The sequence below is a fragment of the Balaenoptera borealis genome (assembly GCF_965194805.1).
Source record: "Balaenoptera borealis genome assembly, chromosome: 7".
NCBI classification, from domain to species: domain Eukaryota; kingdom Metazoa; phylum Chordata; class Mammalia; order Artiodactyla; family Balaenopteridae; genus Balaenoptera; species Balaenoptera borealis.
In genome coordinates, this window is record NC_138864.1 from 53423211 (window position 1) to 53441422 (window position 18212).

The 18212-nt window shown below is 40.6% G+C and overlaps 1 protein-coding gene across 2 annotated transcripts in view; it reads right to left on the bottom strand.

Annotated features, from left to right (window-relative positions):
- Positions 1 to 18212, bottom strand: part of ABCB1 (ATP binding cassette subfamily B member 1) — a 99015-nt gene that overhangs the window by 70277 nt on the left and 10526 nt on the right. For both annotated transcript variants that reach the window (XM_082398191.1, XM_082398192.1), the window contains exons 4-5: positions 11467 to 11638; positions 727 to 778 (exon numbers count right to left, since the gene is read on the bottom strand). In XM_082398191.1, the coding sequence (XP_082254317.1) occupies positions 727 to 778; positions 11467 to 11638 (224 nt within the window). The remainder of the gene's footprint in view (positions 1 to 726; positions 779 to 11466; positions 11639 to 18212) is intronic.

Consider the following 18212-nt stretch of genomic DNA (forward strand, 5'->3'; position numbering starts at 1 on the left):
TATAAGATGATTACAAGACATTCTGTTTTTCATCAATATTTTTAAAATGCCTCTCTATAGGAATATTTGGAGGTAATTCTCATCTTTCAAAATATGGTCAAATATCTCCATTTTCCTCAAATCTACAGAACCATTTATAGGATAATGTGGAATAATCATCTTCTGAATCACCAACTAATACGTTTGGACATGTTTTATAAGCTGTTCTGAGAGCAAACTTCAAGATAAGCAAATCATTAATGAAAGCTTCCCCAAGGTGAGTTAAGGTTAAAAGGACTATATTTATTCTGGGATGCCTTGTTTCACTGTTTAGAATTAGACGCTGTGTTAAAAAAAAAAAATCCTGTTGACTGATCTCATCATGTCACGACAAAATATCCAGGAATCAAACTAATAGTTACAAAGCCATTGCAAATAATGTGATTCTTAATTTAACTGCATTTTAAATAAGGCCACTTTGAACTCCTCTAATTTCCCTATACATGATATTCTATATTTACTAATGCATACATCAGTCTAATCCAGGCTGAACCTTAACTTTAGCACATCTTACGCAGCAAATTATTTTCTTCAAACAAAAAATCCTACATTGTATCCTCCTAGAAACAATGATGTTGCTCTCCTCAAAACTTTGAATCTTTATTATAATAATGCAAAATTTTAAACATTGCTACAATTGGATTGAGACTGAAATGCTTAGCAATAGTAAGGAAAACATCTACTTACGTGGTCATTTCCTCCTCCAGCTTTTTGCCAAAATACGTACTGTTCTTAAAACCTAGATCACCACAAAGCATATACCGTTATGTCTCTTTGTTTTCCATTAAAAATAAGCATATAAAAATGAATCAAACTTGTGTCACTTAACAATTTACACAAAAATAGGTCAAACTGATTTAATTTCAATTATGTGTAAGCACCATGGCATCCATTCAAATCTTTTACTACCAGCTGTGTGCAACCACACACACACTAAATTCAATGAAGCTTATTTGCAAGAAGAAAGCCACACTGATTAAGAAGGAGTCTGTCAGCAGAAATACTAGTGTCCCTGGATTAAAATATTTTATGAAATATCACTGCAAGATGACATAGAGAAAAATCCTTTCTAGGTGCCTTTGTCCTGATAAATATCAGTGCAGACTTGACACTAAAGCGCTTAGTATTTCAAATCGAACACTGCATTTCTCCAGTTTTTATTTTTATTTGAAAAATATAAAATACAGGGACTTCCCTGGTGGTGCAGCGGTTAAGACTCTGAGCTCCCAACACAGGGGGCCCGGGTTCGATCCCTGGTCAGGGAACTAGATCCCACATGCATGCCGCAACTAAGAGTTCACATGCCACAACTAAGGAGCCCGTGAGCCACAACTAAGGAGCCGGCGAGCCGCAACTAAGGAGCCCACCTACCGCAACTAAGGAGCCAGGGAGCCGCAACTAAATAAAAAAATATAAATAAAAGAATTGCTAAAATAAATATATATATATAAAACACAAAGAAAAATGTCATAAATACCAGTCGGCTCATCATGCAGTATTAGCAAATGTTAATGTTTTGGGACAAGGTACATTAAAACTTTAACACCCCGGCCTAAATACACACACACACACACACGCACGCACGCACGCACTAGCCACTGTTCATTATTCTGGGGTGAATTCTTTTCAGATTTTCTTTTCTGTATACAAGTACACACATACACATATACACATACATGCTTAAACACAGTCCACACTCTGGCCGATTTTCCACGTCAGTATGTGTGTATATATGTGTACCTTTATTTTTTCTAAGTTGCATCTATTTCAGTTGCTTCCAATATCTTACTTTTACAAGCAATGCTGCATTAAACCTGTACCTATATATTAAATACGGTGAATATTTTTGCAGGATAAGTTGTCATAATCAAGATGGCTGGATCAATAGGGAGGCACACTATAAATCTTGTAGTCATTTCAAAAGTTACAGTATAACGTGAGAGAGCCTGGGTCAGATGAGTGTGATTTTGACAGGTGTGGGAAAGAGGAAGAAAAGTTTTTCTGGCAAAGGGAACGACATAGACCAAAGTTCAGTGCATGTCTGAAGAATGAATAAGCCGCTTTGGCGGTGGGGTGGGTGTGTTGTCTGGATGGAAGCAGGTGGACATATGGTTGAAAGATAATCTAGGCTCCACAGGTACGGTGTATAAAAACTAGTAGGCATTCCGTGGTTTTGAGCAGAAAAGGACAAGAGTAGAGGTTTGGTCTAGGATGACTTAGCTACCAGAAATGTGTAAGTTTAACTGGAACGGGGGAGACTGACAGATGGAGCTACTGCAATTACGCAAGGAAAGAGGGTGGAAATGAGAATAGGAAAGAAGGAAAGTACCCGTAAGATTGAGAGAGTGAGAAGTTACAGGCTCTAGCAACCGATGGAACAGAAGTAGCTAGAGTAACAATAAAAAACGACCAAGACCTCGAGTTTAAGCATCGGGAGAATGGTGATGTCGTGGTGGGAAATAAGAAGTCAGCAAAAAGAGGAGATCTGGGCAGACGTGAGCAGATTATTAGTTCAGTTCTGAAGATCTTTATTCTGTGGTACCTGGGACATTCTACTGAAGATGTCCAGTAAGTATTCAAACTGTGGCCCTCCAGTTCTAGACAGAGTTAGGTCTTAAGATGTAGGAGTCTCACATCTTAAGAGGTCATAGCTAAATTCAAGAAAGAAAAAAGCCATCTATTCTCATCTGTGAGGACAGGATGGCAGGTAGGGAGGAGATGACAACCAAGCACAGGACCCCACGGAAGACTGCATTTAGGAGTAATAGAGAAAGTAGGAAGTCATACAGAGATGCAGAGATGTAGCAAAACATGCAGGAGAGAAACTCGACAGCTTTCACCTTATGTCAACTGGAATAAGTGTACAGATTAATTTCTAATCAGTTATGAGATTGCCTCTGCTCCATATTTTCAAAGATAAAACAGGATATTAAATATTGATAGCTAGGTGAGGATTTTTCTCCAAATCAGTCTCAGAAGATCTCTCATTGCAGATGATCTAGGCAGGAAAAGTCAATAGTTTGCATCACAACCAAATCAAGATAAATTTTCAAGTCTAACTAAATATCTGTTTTCTACTCATTGCTACTACCGGTTTTCTCAATTCTAGAGATAAGGGACCAAGAGAATTTGAACAAACATTCTTTGGCAATGGTGGCTTCTAGGTCTACTATCACATTTATTCAGCTCAGAAAGTAAAAATTATGTTCAAGGTCAAAACTGAGTCCTTTATGTTTATGTGTACAATATTCTCTCTCTCCAAGTGTGCGTGTATGTGTATATATATATAATTTCACGGGGGCTTCCCTGGTGGTGCAGTGGTTGAGAATCTGCCTGCCAATGCAGGGGACACGGGTTCGAGCCCTGGTCTGGGAAGATCCCACATGCCGCGGAGCAACTAGGCCCGTGAGCCACAACTACTGAGCCTGCGCGTCTGGAGCCTGTGCTCCGCAACAAGAGAGGCCGCGATAGTGAAGAGGCCCGCGCACCGCGATGAAGAGTGGCCCCCGCTTGCCGCAACTGGAGAGAGCCCTCGCACAGAAACGAAGACCCAACACAGCCAAAAATAAAATATAAAAATAAATAAATAAATATAATTTCGGTCATCAGAAACCAACTCTTGCACCAAGTACCTTTTATTTGTGCTTCGGTGCTGTCAAAGTGCACCAGTAAATTTAAAAATGGAGCATTCAAGTCCTCTGACAGACATGATCTCTACTCACCAAAGAATGAAATAAAGATATGTTCTTTAGACTCCCTCCAATCAACTTTTCTTTTCCTCCAATCAACTTTTATTAATTAAGAGCTCTCTGGCCCAGAGATTTTTCTTTCCTCTATGAGCCTCTCATAAAATTCTTATCCTGAAGCATTTTTTTTCAGAAAACCAAAACTTTTAGGCCGAAATGACTTTAGAGATCATATAATCCAATAACTTTTTACCTGTGTGGATCTCAAAGGGTTACAGCCCAGACCAACCGTTATAAAGAAGAATACTGGAAAAGTATCCAAAAATTATTATTATTTTTCAGTGAGAAAATCCAGAAACTCTCTGGGCTGTATAACAATATCAGCCAAATAATCAGTAGAGAAAAGCCAAATTTTTTTTAATCCTAAAACCAAATCTTTTTTTTTATAAATTGAAGTATAGTTGATTTACAATGTTGTATTAGTTTCAGGTATACAGCACAGTAATTCATATATATATATATTCATATATATATATTCATATATATTCATATATATATTCATATGTATTCATATATATGTTCATATATATATATATATATATATATATATATATATAACTCTACTCAATATTGAGTAGAATTCCCTGTGCTATACAGTAGGTCCTTGTTGGTTATCTATTTTACATACAGTAGTGCGTGTATGTTAATCCCAACCTCCTAATTTATCCCCACTCCCCCAACAAGAAAAGGCAAACATTTCAGTGTAGCTTTTATTTTAATGAAATACTTGCTTAGACTCTTGACCACTTTCTCCTCTTCTGGCTTCCAGAACCTCATTCTCCTGGTTCTCCCACCACTCTGACCCCTCTCTCTTGGTCTCATTCACCGGTTCCTCATGCTCTCCCTCCTCTCCCCATGCTGGTGTCTCCCAGAATTTTATGCTCACTCCCAGGATGACCTCGACCACTTCTGCAGCTTCAGTGACTCCTGCATCTGTCCTAAAGCCACTAAAATGCTCTGCGTCCTCATGGCTAGCGCTCTGGTTCAGGTCTCCGTCATCTCTTACCTCTGCTCTAACAAGAGCTTCCTAACTGGTCTTTCTACTCCAATCAGATCTTTATATTGCCACCAGATTTTATCTTTGAGAAGAAGAATATAATTATATTGCTTCTGTTAATAACCTTCAATGACAGTCCACTGCATGAAGGATAAAGTCCAAGATCCATCACATGCCCTATTGGTCCCTTTGCAATCTTACCACAGTAAGTCACACAATGACTTTCCAGATGATTTTTAACCCCACACTTTTCTCCTCATCCCAGTAGCCAGGGCACTGCGCAGTCACCATCTCGGGGTCGGGGTCGGGGAAGCTGCAGCATAAAAGAAAACAGTGCCCAAGTCTCTGCTTGACTGTTGTGTTCCTGAAGCCTTTGCCCTTGGGGACTAGAGAGGAAACCGGGTACGACAAAATATTTTGCTTAAATTTCATGAGACTAAGCTCCGCCCTTTCAGACTAAAAACTACTTTCCACATACTAAGACGAGATGCAGTAGAGAAGTGATGACAGCTTTCCTCCTCCAAGCCTTTATTCGTTCTCCTCTCTCTACCCTTTTACCACGATCTTGCTCCTGGAAAAGACCTCTCCTCCATGAACGAGCTCAATATGACCTCCTCCCAAGTGGCTTACCCCCAAATAGGGTGACTGACAGGATTCCAGAGTAACTGACACACGATTCAATTTACTAAATCAACACTAGAATAGACATATCATGGTTTATATCCATCTCCTCCTTCCATTCCCATTGGTGTGAGCTCCTAGAGAACAGGAGGGTACATTTATCTTTGTACCCTCAGTGCACACCCTGCTCTATCTGCTGTACGCAAGCTTGTCCCAAAGATGTACAAGGGTTTCACAGAGCTACCACACACACAGACCATTTATCAAAATACTCCAACCAACCATTCTCTTATTTTGTACATGTGTCTCACATGTTGTAGAATTAAACAGAAATACAGCAGACCACTACCTTACTACCTGGGGTAAGGAAAGCCTTTTCTAAAATCAAGTAAGGGACTTCCCTGGTGGTCCAGTGGGTAAGACTCCACACTCCCAATGCAAGGGGCCCAGGTTCGATCCCTGGTAGGGGAACTAGATCCCTCATGCATGCCACAATTAAGAGTTCACATGCCGCAACTAAAAAGTCTGCATGCTGCAACTAAAAGATCCCGCATGCCGCAAACTTCCTGTTTTACCTGGCAAGCATCCATGACAGATGTAATTTACACCCAGGGACTCCCTGATTAAAGACGTTAGTAAACCACTGCTTTCAATGGTCTGCAAGGTCCGTTCTAACTCAAGAATGCTAGGATTCCAGTTTTCCCAGTCTTGTGCAGGAAACTCCATCAAACACAAGCAAGAGGATTAGGACTGACATATATACACTACCATATGTAAAATAGATAGCTAGCAGGAACATGCTATAAAGCACAGGAAACTCAGCTCCGTGCTCTGTGACGACCTAGGTGGGTGGGATGGGGGGGAGGGTGGGAGGGAGGTCCAAGAGGGAGGGGGTATATGTACACATAGAGCTGATTCACTTCATTGTACAGCAGAAACGAACACAACATTGTAAAGCAGTTATACTCCCATTAAAAAAAAAAACACACACAAGCAAGAGGAATTTGGACCTTCTGCCTGGATCAATCCCTCTGGCACTTGCCTGCCACTCAGTGTGGCTGAGCTGACTGCAGGTGACAGAGGTGACTCTGGGAGCCACAGTCACCTCACGTGTGCTGCTTTCACACTGGCCTGAAGAGCTGTGCCTTGGGGCTGACCTGCCTGATATACCAATACGTAAGCCTACAGGATGGCACCTTAGGGAGAGAAAAGACCAAGTGAAAAGTACTAGCGTTTGCTTCAATTTTAGGCAGAGTTTGAAACCACAAGTAGAGTGGGAAAAATACCAGAATAAAAGGCAGGATTCCTGACCCAGGAACTCAGCTCTGTCCACTAACAAGCAATTCCATTCTGGTCACTTTGTCTCAACTTCCTGAGCATTGGTTTCTACATCTATCAAATTATGGGTTTGGGCCAGATAATTTTCTAGGCTCTTTTTCACCTACAAAATTCTGTGATTCCGTCTTTCATTTATTCATCCCACTTCTTAAGCACCTATAATGGGTCAGGTGTTGTCTATCTTCATTTTTTTTGCTGACTTTTATAATATATTGTAGAGATTACATTCTAACTAATCTACTTTTTGGCTCGAGGAAACATTTCCCCAATAGTAACCAAAAAAAAAAAAAAAAAAAAAAATCTGACCATACTACACTACAACTACTATTCTAGAAAAACTAGTCATATTTTAAGTTTTAACTCAAACTTAAAAATAAACTACCACACTGGGACTTCCCTGATGGTTAAGACTCCACGCTCCCAACGCAGGGGGCCCGGGTTCAATCCCTGGTCAGGGAACTAGATCCCACATGCATGCCGCAACTAAGAGCCTGCATGTCACAACTAAAAGATCCTGCACACCACAACTAAAGATCCCACATGCGGCAACTAAAGATCCCGCACGCAGCAACTAAAGATCCCACGTGCCATAACTAAGACCTGGTGCAGCCAAATAAATAAATAAATAATTTTAAAAATAATGAAATAAATAAATAAATAAACTGCCACACTAAACAATATACTTCTAAATATTCTGTCATTATTTGGTACTCAATTTTCCAGAAATTTATCTCTCAGAATTTTTCCCATGAAATGGTTAGCAGCAGAGGAAAGCCTTGAGCAAATGAAAAGAAAACATCCATCACAGAAATTTTTATGAAGTACTTACAACTGAAGTATTAGCTAACATTCTAGTCTGGAGAATACTCATAATGCTAGCCTTGAGGACACAGATGGCAATGTTTTTCTGTTTACAACACCAAAGTCTTGAAACACACATTCAAGATCTGCGCGTGATTTATATGCTCATAGTTTAAGCAGCAAAATATAGATATTATTTTGAGAACTGGCATTTTACAAATAGTTTCCATGTTCCTCATATGAGTTTTAGAGAAGTGAGAGTAGAAATGGTAAATGATAAATATAAGTTATAAATATAATACAAATATAAATATATTTCCACATTTTCCCTTTTTCTCTGAATTATTAACTTGTACTAGAATTTGAGTATCTCATTTGCTCCATTCCTCAGCCCACAATCTGGTAGGAGACTAAACAGAACCAACCATGATACAGTTATGGAGAAAGAGGGAAGCCATTCATGTGGCTGTACCATCAACTGAACCATTAGAGACAATAAATAATGAAGAGTTTATTTGAAGAGTACTTCTGGGTGTTACCCACAATGAGGCATGGCAGATCTCCCCCACGTACTTTCATTTCTCGATTAACACATAATCCTCACTGTCTTCCTTTCTGGGTGTCCCTCTGTCTCCTTCGGTGCATGGACTTGGGACTGGTCTGCATGGGTTCAAATACTGACTAATTACTAACTCTATGACCTCAGGCAACTTAAATATACTCAACCCTCTGGGCCCTGGTTTCCTCATCTGTAATGTATAGATAATAATAGTATCAACCTCATGCCCATGAAAGAAATAAAGGAGTTAATATATGTAAAGCACTAAGAACAGTGCCCGGCACATATTAAATGCTCAATAAAAATTGGCTTTAGTTATTGCTAAAAACTGAGTCTTCCTCAAGGCTTAGAACTCCCCATTCCTTTTACTTTTCTCCATATCCTATCCCAGGAGATTTATCATTCCTTCAACTCAAAATCTCTAGTCCAATTCTTTATGCCAAGATTCAGTCTCATTTCTTAAACTGCCTGGATATCATTTACACTTGTACCCAACTTGTCACCTTTAACACAACGTGTCTAAAATCACAAGCACCTTTATCCAGGCTCATTCGCTTGAAGAGAAGCAGACTCACAGATACAGAGAACTAACTAGTGGTTACCAGTGTGTGTGGGAGCAATATAGGTGTGGAGGAGTGGGAGATACAAACTACTAGGTGTAAGATAGGGTCAGGGATGTACTGTACAACATGGGGAATATAGCCAGTATTTTGTAACAACTGGAAATGGAAAGTAACCATGAAACATTGTACAAAAAAAATTTTAGGGGCTTCCCTGGTGGCGCAGTGGTTGAGAATCTGCCTGCTAATGCAGGGGACACGGGTTCGAGCCCTGGTCTGGGAAGATCCCACATGCCGCGGAGCAACTGGGCCCGTGAGCCACAACTGCTGAGCCTGCGCGTCTGGAGCCTGTGCTCCGCAACAAGAGAGGCCGCGACAGTGAGAGGCCCGCGCACCGCGATGAAGAGTGGCCCCCGCTCGCCGCAACTAGAGAAAGCCCTCGCACAGAAACGAAGACCCAACACAGCCATAAATAAATAAATAAATTTAAAAAATTTTTAAATTAAAAAATAGAAAATAAAAATAAATTTTGAAGACCAATCCACATAGCACAAGTAAGTTTACTGTGGCCCATCCAAGTTCAGCTCTGCTAGCTTCAGGCAGCCATGTAACAGTCTACTCTTCCCAGACTGGGCCAATTTTCAACAGTTGTGTTAGCAGCCCAATATTTCCTGATGAACACAGCCGAGTTCAGCAGCTGGCCCTCCATGGGGTGCATTCAGGTGCACAGCATGACAAGTAGAACACCTCCCACAGTTAGATCAACGTGTGTGTCTGGGTTTCATAAAAAGTGGGTAGGATCAGAATGGGCATAGATGTACATATAAAGTCAGCTGAGCTACCACAGAGCCCTGAAAAGCGGTGAGAGAATCAACTCCAAAGAATATTGCTAAATTATAGCATGCCTGGGAACCAATGAACTCAAGAGAGCACCAAGCGCTTCCTTCTGGTGAACGGTATGAAAGAAAGGTGCCAGTCCAAATGTGGTACATCTTTTGCCAGGTCCCTTTGAATGCCATGAAGGGGCATAATACATGCGTTAAGAATTTTACAGAGCTCAGACATACTCTAAAATTTTCTGGCCCAATTCATTACCTGTCTTCACAGAACTGAAGCAGTCCCGCCTCAGGGTAAACAATGTGCTCTTCAGAATCACAAAAAAGAGTTCCCCGGATGCACAGACAGGTCTCAGAGGATCCATAAATACCCCCAACTGGCATGCATATTTACTGGCATGCATATTTACTGGCATGCATATTTTCTGGGGGAAAGGATTCATAGTATTCATCAGAGACTTAAAGATCCTGCAAAAGCTACATCACTTTATTCTCCGGTGTGTTCTCAAACAGGCCTTATCAAGGTTTCTACCCCTTGACTGCACAGCAGGTTGCAAGTCTTCGGGTATGCTTGACCAAACGTGACTTGGGAGCTCACAGCTATCAACCAGTCCCCTCTTGAATCAAGTTCGAGAGTGTGAAAGTGTGTGTGCGTGACACCCTAGTCCATTCACTTTCTCACTCTCCTAAGAAACTTGTTTTAATTTTTTCTTTTGGCCAAGCCACAAGGCTTATGGAATTTTAGTTCCCCAGCCAGGAATCAAACCCAGGCCCTCAGCAGTGACAGCGCAGCGTCCTAACCACTGGACTGCCAGGGAATTTCCATAAACTTGTTTCCGATCTCCTTTCTTTTTTCAGCCAAATGTCTTACTTTTTATTTGACTGAGAAAATTGAAGTTATCAGAAGAAAAGTTCCACAAATTCTCATGTCCTCGTCTACCCACCTTTGGGCACTGACACTCAAATACTCTCTCTCCCCACCCGTTATTGTGGGTGAACTATTTGTGCTCCTACCTCAAGCAAGTATTCCATCTTGAGCATAAGATTCCATCCTTTCTCAAGGATATCACTCAAATTTCTTTCCTTTCTCGCAGAGCACCACTTTCTCTTCTCTTTTGGATCATTTCCATTAGCATACAAACAAGATGTTATTTCTCTCATCCTAAAACACACACACACACACACACACACATACAACTTCTCTTGTCCCCATTTCTCCATTTTCACATGTTTCCAAGGAGTCTAACCTGGGACTTCCCCAGTGGCGCAGTGGATAAGACTCCAAGCTCCCAAGGCAGGGAGCCTGGGTTCGATCCTTGGTCAGGGAACTAGATCCCACATGCATGCCGCAACTAAGAGTTCACATGCCGCAACTAAGAAGCTGGTAAGCCACAACTAAGGAGTCCGCAAGCTACAACTAAGACCTGGTGCAACCAAATAAATAAATAAATGGTTTTTAAAAAAACAAAGAGCCTAACCTGTGGCAAAGTCCAAAATTAAATTTCTGGTGTGTACTGCCAAAATACTCTCCCCTCCATCTTTCTCATCTCAACTGATGGTAACTGCATCCAGTTTATCCAGTTTCTCCAGCTAAAAACCATTGAATCATCTTAGACTCCTGTCTCTTATACCCAAATCTGATATGTCAGAGAATCTCGCAACTGATTCCTAGTTATCATTCAAAGTCCAGATTAGGTTCCTAAACCTCCTCCTGAAACTGCCTGGGATATTTCTGACTTCACAGAGCTCTCTCTTTTTCTATATATCTCTATCAGCACTTCCACTGTATACTCTAATGCTTGTGAATATTATCTTCTGGGATTCATTACAAATATGAACTATAGCTCAGATCCCTCCACAGCACTAAACACACTACTGCATATTTAGTAAGAGCTCCACAAACTTCATTCTGAGCGAATGATTTTTCTGCAAAGATTCCAACAAAATCAGTACAGCAAACAATACTTACTTCCAGCAGTTACTTTTGAAGTATTTAGGTTTCCTAAATTTCCTGCATTTGCAAAGCTATCCGTCATGTCTCCAAAAACCAGCATCATGAGGGGGAGTCCAGCTCCGTGGATGATGGCGGCCATAGTCCCCAACACCATATACAACTTATCAAGCCAATTCGAATAGCGAAACTAAAAAATGAGAAAATACAGAGAAGAGGAACAATTAGCACAATTTCATGGATGGTTAGCTCTACTTTCCAAATATATCTGAAATCTAAACAGTTCTCAGACTGCTACTGCGACCACCTTGGTCTGATAACCTAATTAGAAATAGGCATTTGGGACTTCCCTGGTGGCACAGTGGTTAAGAATCCGCCTGCCAATGCAGGGGACACGGGTTCAAGCCCTGGTCCAGGAAGATCCCACATGCCACGGAGCGACTAAGCCCGTGCGCCACAACTACTGAGCCTGCGTGCCACAACTACTGAAGCCCACACGCCTAGAGCCCATGCTCCGCAACAAGAGAAGCCACTGCAAGGAGAAGCCTGCACACCGCAACAAAGAGTAGCCCCCACTCGCCACAACTAGAGAAAAGCCCACGCACGGCAATGAAGACCCAATGCAGCCAAAAATAAATAAATAAATAAATAGACAAATAAATAAAAATAAATGTATTGAGGTAATTAAAAAAAAGAAAAGAAATAGGCATTTGTTTCTTTTTTTGAGTTCTGACCTGCTTCTTTATATTGGACTCACTCTGTCTTCTTTTTTTATTTTATTTTATTTTTATTTTTATTTTTTTTTAATTTTATTTATTTATTTTTGGCTGTGTTGGGTCTTCGTTTCTGTGCAAGGGCTTTCTCTAGTTGCGGCGAGCGGGGGCCATTCTTCATCATGGTGCGCGGGCCTCTCACTAGCGTGGCCTCTCTTGTCGCGGAGCATAGGCTCCAGACGCGCAGGCTCAGTAGTTGTGGCTCACGGGCTCAGTTGCTCCGTGGCATGTGGGATCTTCCCAGACCAGGGCTCGAACCCATGTCCCCTGCATTGGTAGGCAGATTCTCAACCACTGCGCCACCAGGGAAGCCCTGTCTTCTTTTTTTAAATTGAAGTTTAGTTGATTTACAATATATTAGTTTCAGGTGTACAACAGTGATTCAACAATTTTATGGATTATACTCTATTTAAAGTTATTATAAAATATTGGCTATATTCCCTGTGTTATACAATATATCCTTGTAGCTTATTTATTTTATACACAGTAGTTTGTACCCTTTTAATCCCTACCCCTATCTTGTCCCTCCTACCTTCTCTCTCCCCACTGATAACACCAGTTTGATCTCTATATCTGTGAGTCTGTTTCTGGTTTGTTATATTTATTTGTTGTATTTTTTAGAGTCCACATGTAAGTGATAACATCCAGTATCTGTCTTTCTCAGGACTGACTTATTTCACTAAGCATAATACACTCTAGATCCATCCATGTCGTTGCAAATGGCAGAACTTCATTCTTTTTTATGACTGAGTAGTATTCCACTGTGTGTGTGTGTGTGTGTGTGTGTGTGTGTGTGTGTGTGTGTATACCACATCTTTATCCATCCATCTGTTGACGGACACTTAGTTTTGCTTCCATATCTTGGCAATTGTAAATAATGTTATTAAGAATACTGGGATGCATACATCTTTTCAAATTAGTGTTTTTGTTTTCTTTGGATCTATACCCAAAAGTGGAATTACTGAATCATATAGTAGTTCTATTTTTAGTTTTTTGAGGAACCTCCATACTGTTTTCCATAGTGGCTGCACCAATTTACAGCCATACCACCTTGAACATGCCTGATTTCATCTGCCTTCTTCTCTTACATATGCGGGTTTGATGAGAAGCATAGGACATTCTGGGAAATTACAAAAATCTATAATGGCACAATAACAGAAAGATTGTATTTGTGACTCTGATTTCCAAGAATGGAAGCGACTTTTCAGCTCAAGATTTTTCAACCAAGAAAAATCACCATTGAGGAAACATGTGTTGTGGCTTTAAACAAGTGGCTTGGGTCAAAGATCTGCTGCCTAACAGCATTAGCACAAATGTGAAATGATGTTAATTTAATTAGGTCTCCATAGTAAGAAGGAAAAGGAAAGAGTTAGATGCATGCTTCCCAGAGACCAGTACAGATGTGCATAATCTCTTTAATTGCAGGCAAATTGAAAGAAAGACGGGAGGAAAGGAAGGGAGGAAGGGAGGGGGGGAGGAAGGGAGGAAGAAAGAAGGATTTGTAATCAAATGAGCTTAAATTAATGACGTATTTTCCATAATCTAAAAACAGCCTATTTACAAATTAAAACCTTTAAGGGAGAATATGTTTTGCCTTTTTTTCGTATTTCATTGAAACACAGGCTAAATTTTGCCACTATTTACTTTGTCTTAACTAAGCGTTCATCCACCTAAGGAAAAAAAATAAAAAGTAGTTAGAGATGAGCAGAAACCATTTAGTATCTAGTATTTTCTATCAGAGACTATAAAATGGACAAAGTATCAAATTCCTCAGTAGAGGAAGAGAAGATGGTTGATATACAAGGATTTCCCTCATCACCAACCCCACAGGACATTTTACCTCGAAAACTAACACTGGCTATTATAATAAAAGCAAGCAGGCCATGAATATAAACATTTACTAAATGCCTACTCAATGACTGAAAAAAGCCAGAAATAAATACCAAAGTTACAACTCCCACTTCCAGAGTGTTTAAAGGATGAAGGCAAAGCAAAAAAAGTATATTCAATATATATTCTGCATGCCTTGACAGCATGGTATACAGAGTAGAGCAGATACAAAATTGAGCGAATGGGTCATTCCCTCCTTTGTGGAAAAGCTTCATAGAGAAGGTGATGCTTCCTCCCAGCTTTAACAGTTTAGCAAGGGCTTAAAAGCAAGGAGGAAGGCATTCCAACCAGAAAGGACAGTTAAGTTGAGGCAAGAATGATCACAGTGTGCCCAGAGAAGACTGGGGTCTCCCAAGCTTGGGGTGTGAGGTATAGAAGCAGCAGGAAGAAGCTAACTGACCAAGAAGCACCCTTCACTGAGACAGGGCAAACCAGAATAGGCAAAGATATGGGGGGAAGGGGACAGAGAAGGGGCAGAGAAATCTCATTCGGTCCTGTTTCATGCCCATCCAGGGAATACATGTAGAAAATTCAGTTTGAAGAGTACTTTTGTGACACTAGCGTATGTAGCAGAAGTCATGGGCGTGGACAAGATCATCTAGCAAGAAATAATGAGTGGGATTAAGAATAATTTGGAGACGAAGTAAAGTAGATAGCATGCTGACTGTCCTTTTCATGATCTTGGGACAAAAGCAAGAGAGAGAATGGTTACTAGAGGGGGATATGTCAAGGGAAAACTATTTCGTGAAATCATATACACATTTATAGGTAAATCAGTCAAAGAGACCATTGGTGAAAACACAGGAAGAAAACTGAGATAGAGCAACGTCTTAGGAAATAAGAGAAGTAATTATTTCGAGAACCTGGGGTGAGGGATCATCAATGGGCACGATAACTATTAGGAGAAACAAGATATCCCCTGATGCCCCAAGACCCCACATAGTTGCAAAGGGGTAGACATCCTTCTACAGTCGAGGGATCCAATCTGTCATCACCTTCACCAAGTGATCAAACTTGGTATCATAGAAAAGTAGAATACCCTGACATTTGATGTTTCCAGGTGTGATGAGACATGAAGTACACAGCATCCCCTATACAATTTCTTACCAAAAATACTTAACATGAGTGTATTAAAACCTTTAGACTTAACTTTTAGCATATAAGAAATGCAAGGCATGGAATAACAAGTTAAATGACACCATAAGGAAGTAATAAAAATCACCCAGAAAGTGAAGCGTTCTATAGGACAATTGGTACCTCGTTTCACAGGTCAATGTCATTTAAAAAGAGAAGAAAAATTTGGAATTCCCTGGCAGTCCAGTGGTTAGGACTCCACGCTCTCAATGCCAAGGGCCCAGATTAGATCCCTGGTCGGGGAAGTAAAATTCCACAAGCAGTGCAGTGCAGCCCAAAAAAAAAAAAAAAAAAAAAAAAAACAGGAGAAGTGTTCTAGACTCAGGAGACACAGTATTCAAATATCATCACTGACTGGATCCTGTTTTGAACAAATCAACTGCAAGAGACATTTGGGGGAGCTAACTGGAAAAATGTGAATATAACTGACTATTAGATAGTATTATGGAATTACTGTTCATTTTGTTAAATATGATCATTGTACTATGTTTTAGAGGAAAATGTTTGGTAGGAAAATTTTTAAGAGATGTAAACAGAGGTAGTTACTTACAAAACATCATGAAATCTCTAATTCCAGGTGAAATGTGTGGCAAAATGTTAACCATTATTAGTTATAGATAATGGTTACATGAGTATGAATTTTACTATTGCACCTTTCTATATGTTTGAAAAATCAAAATAAAACTTTGTAAAAGCAGGATGGTTCTCCAACAGACAAAGGTATGTCTGTCTCTTCATCTCAGGCTAGAAGAAATGAGCTAAAAGTGAGCACAGATACAAACAAGTATCTGAGAACGAGGACAAAGTTGAGAGAGTTCAAACCTCATATTTATTTGTGAGGTGAGGCAAGACTGATTTCTGGAGGGAAAGTGGCAAGAAGATTTGAGGAAAGTGGTAACATAATGCTGAGTAGGACAAAAGCCTCAGTGCAATGTCCCACCTCTGTTATATACTAGGAAGGAGACTCTGGGGAAAAAAAAAATCTCTTAATAACCTTGAGCTTCAGTTTCTACATTTATAAAATAAGGAAAATACTCATATACACAGAAAGCTTCACATAGCTGTAATGAAGCTAAAAACGATACTTAATGAAAGAAACTTTATTAGGCATAGGATATAATAATATACAACACAAGCAGGTACTGTTATCAGTTTTAGAAACGTAAAAGTTAATAAAACTTTTCAGGAGCTTACAGTGAGGGAGCAGGTAGACAAAAAAATGTTGTAACACATCAGGTGAAATGTAGAACAGGAGTTTCATTATAATCAGAGCCCCTTTAAATACAAGGAAATGGAAACTGTTTGGTCAGATGTTGACAGGGAAGAGAGGGGGTGAACCAGAACCATACAGGAGGAAGAATGTTCAGCAGTGAAAGCCAAGGGATGGACTTCCCAGGGCAAAGAAGCAGAAGGTCCTGGCAGGGGAGTGGTTTAGGTAATATTCAGCAGGCAAGAGGGCAAACATGATCTTACCATGGTGCCTGGGAGGAGGCAGAAGTCAGCGAATTCATTCATTCATTCACTCAACATTCAAAACATATTTATTAAGCACCAAACAGGGATCAAGCTCCGTTCTAGGTACTGGCAACAAGTAAGACAAGCTAAGACAAGCTAAGACAAGCTTTACGAGGACAGGTAGCTTGAGTAAGACAAGCTACCTGTCCTCATAAAACTTACATTACATTTTACTAGTATGCAAATAGTACAAGAGGGAACAGACGCATTCGACAGTCATTCAGTATCTAAGTACCTATTAAAGTTCCAGGCACTGTTCTAGGTACTTGGAGCACAGCAAGGAAGAAATCACACAAAACCACCTGCCCTCATGGAGTTTAGATTCAGAAAGAAGACAAACATAAACAAGAAATCAGACAGTGGTTAAGTATTCAGAAGAAATATCACACAGGATGATGTGCCACAGTGACAGGCAGCGCCAGCGGGTTCGGATGGGCTGGGCGGGGAAAGTCTCTATGAAAAGGCAACATCTGAGCTGAGTCCTCAGTGACAGGAAGAAAAAAGTCATGTGACAATCTGGGGACAGAGGTTCCAGGCAGAAAGAACAAATGCAAAGGTCCTGGGGTGAATACAAGCTCAGTGTGTTTCAAGGACCAAACATAATTACCACTGTGGCAAGAAGAGGGTGAAGGAGATCTGCCTGCCATGAAATCAGAGATGAGACAGAGATCAGATAACAGATTACAGAGACAGAGGTCAAACTTCAGCCAGAGGAGGAAGTTTGGTTTTACTGTCAACTTCCCATCTATGTGTAAAGGAAAGGCATTCGAGGGTTTGAAGGATGGAACGGAGGTGATCTGATGTGGCTACTGTGGGTAGAATAAGTTTTAGAAGCGCTAACATGGACGAGGGGCACTAGGAGGTAAGAGAGTGGTTGAGAGAGTCAAGTCTTGACCAGGTGTAGGAGGGCAGAAAAATGCTCCGGCTTCCAAGCATGTGCACGTCTTAATCCCAGGGACCTGTGAATATGTGTCCTCACATGGTAAAAATGACTCTGCAGACATTAAGGATATTGAGATGAGCAAACTATCCTGGATTACCCAAGTGGGCCCAATGTCATCATAAGCGTCCTTATAAGAGGGAGCCAGGGAGATCAGAGTCAGTAGTAGGAGGAACACTAAGTAAGAGGGTGGAGTGAAGTAAGGAAAGGGCCACAAGTCCAAGAAGGCAGGAAGCCTGTAGAAGCTGAACCAGGAAGGAAACAGATTCTCTCTTAGAGCCTCCAGAAGAATCCAGCCCTGCTGGCACCTTGACTTTAGCCCAGTGAGACTTTGGGCCCCAGAACTATAAGACAATACATTTGTGTTGTTTTAAGCCGCTAAGTTAGCGGTATTTTGTTCCGACAGCAATAGAAAATGAATACACAATGTCAAAAAATGGATAATAAGGAACAATGGCCAAGCAAGAAGGATCATAAGCAGGGGTAGAAGAAGACATCCATTTGAGTTTACA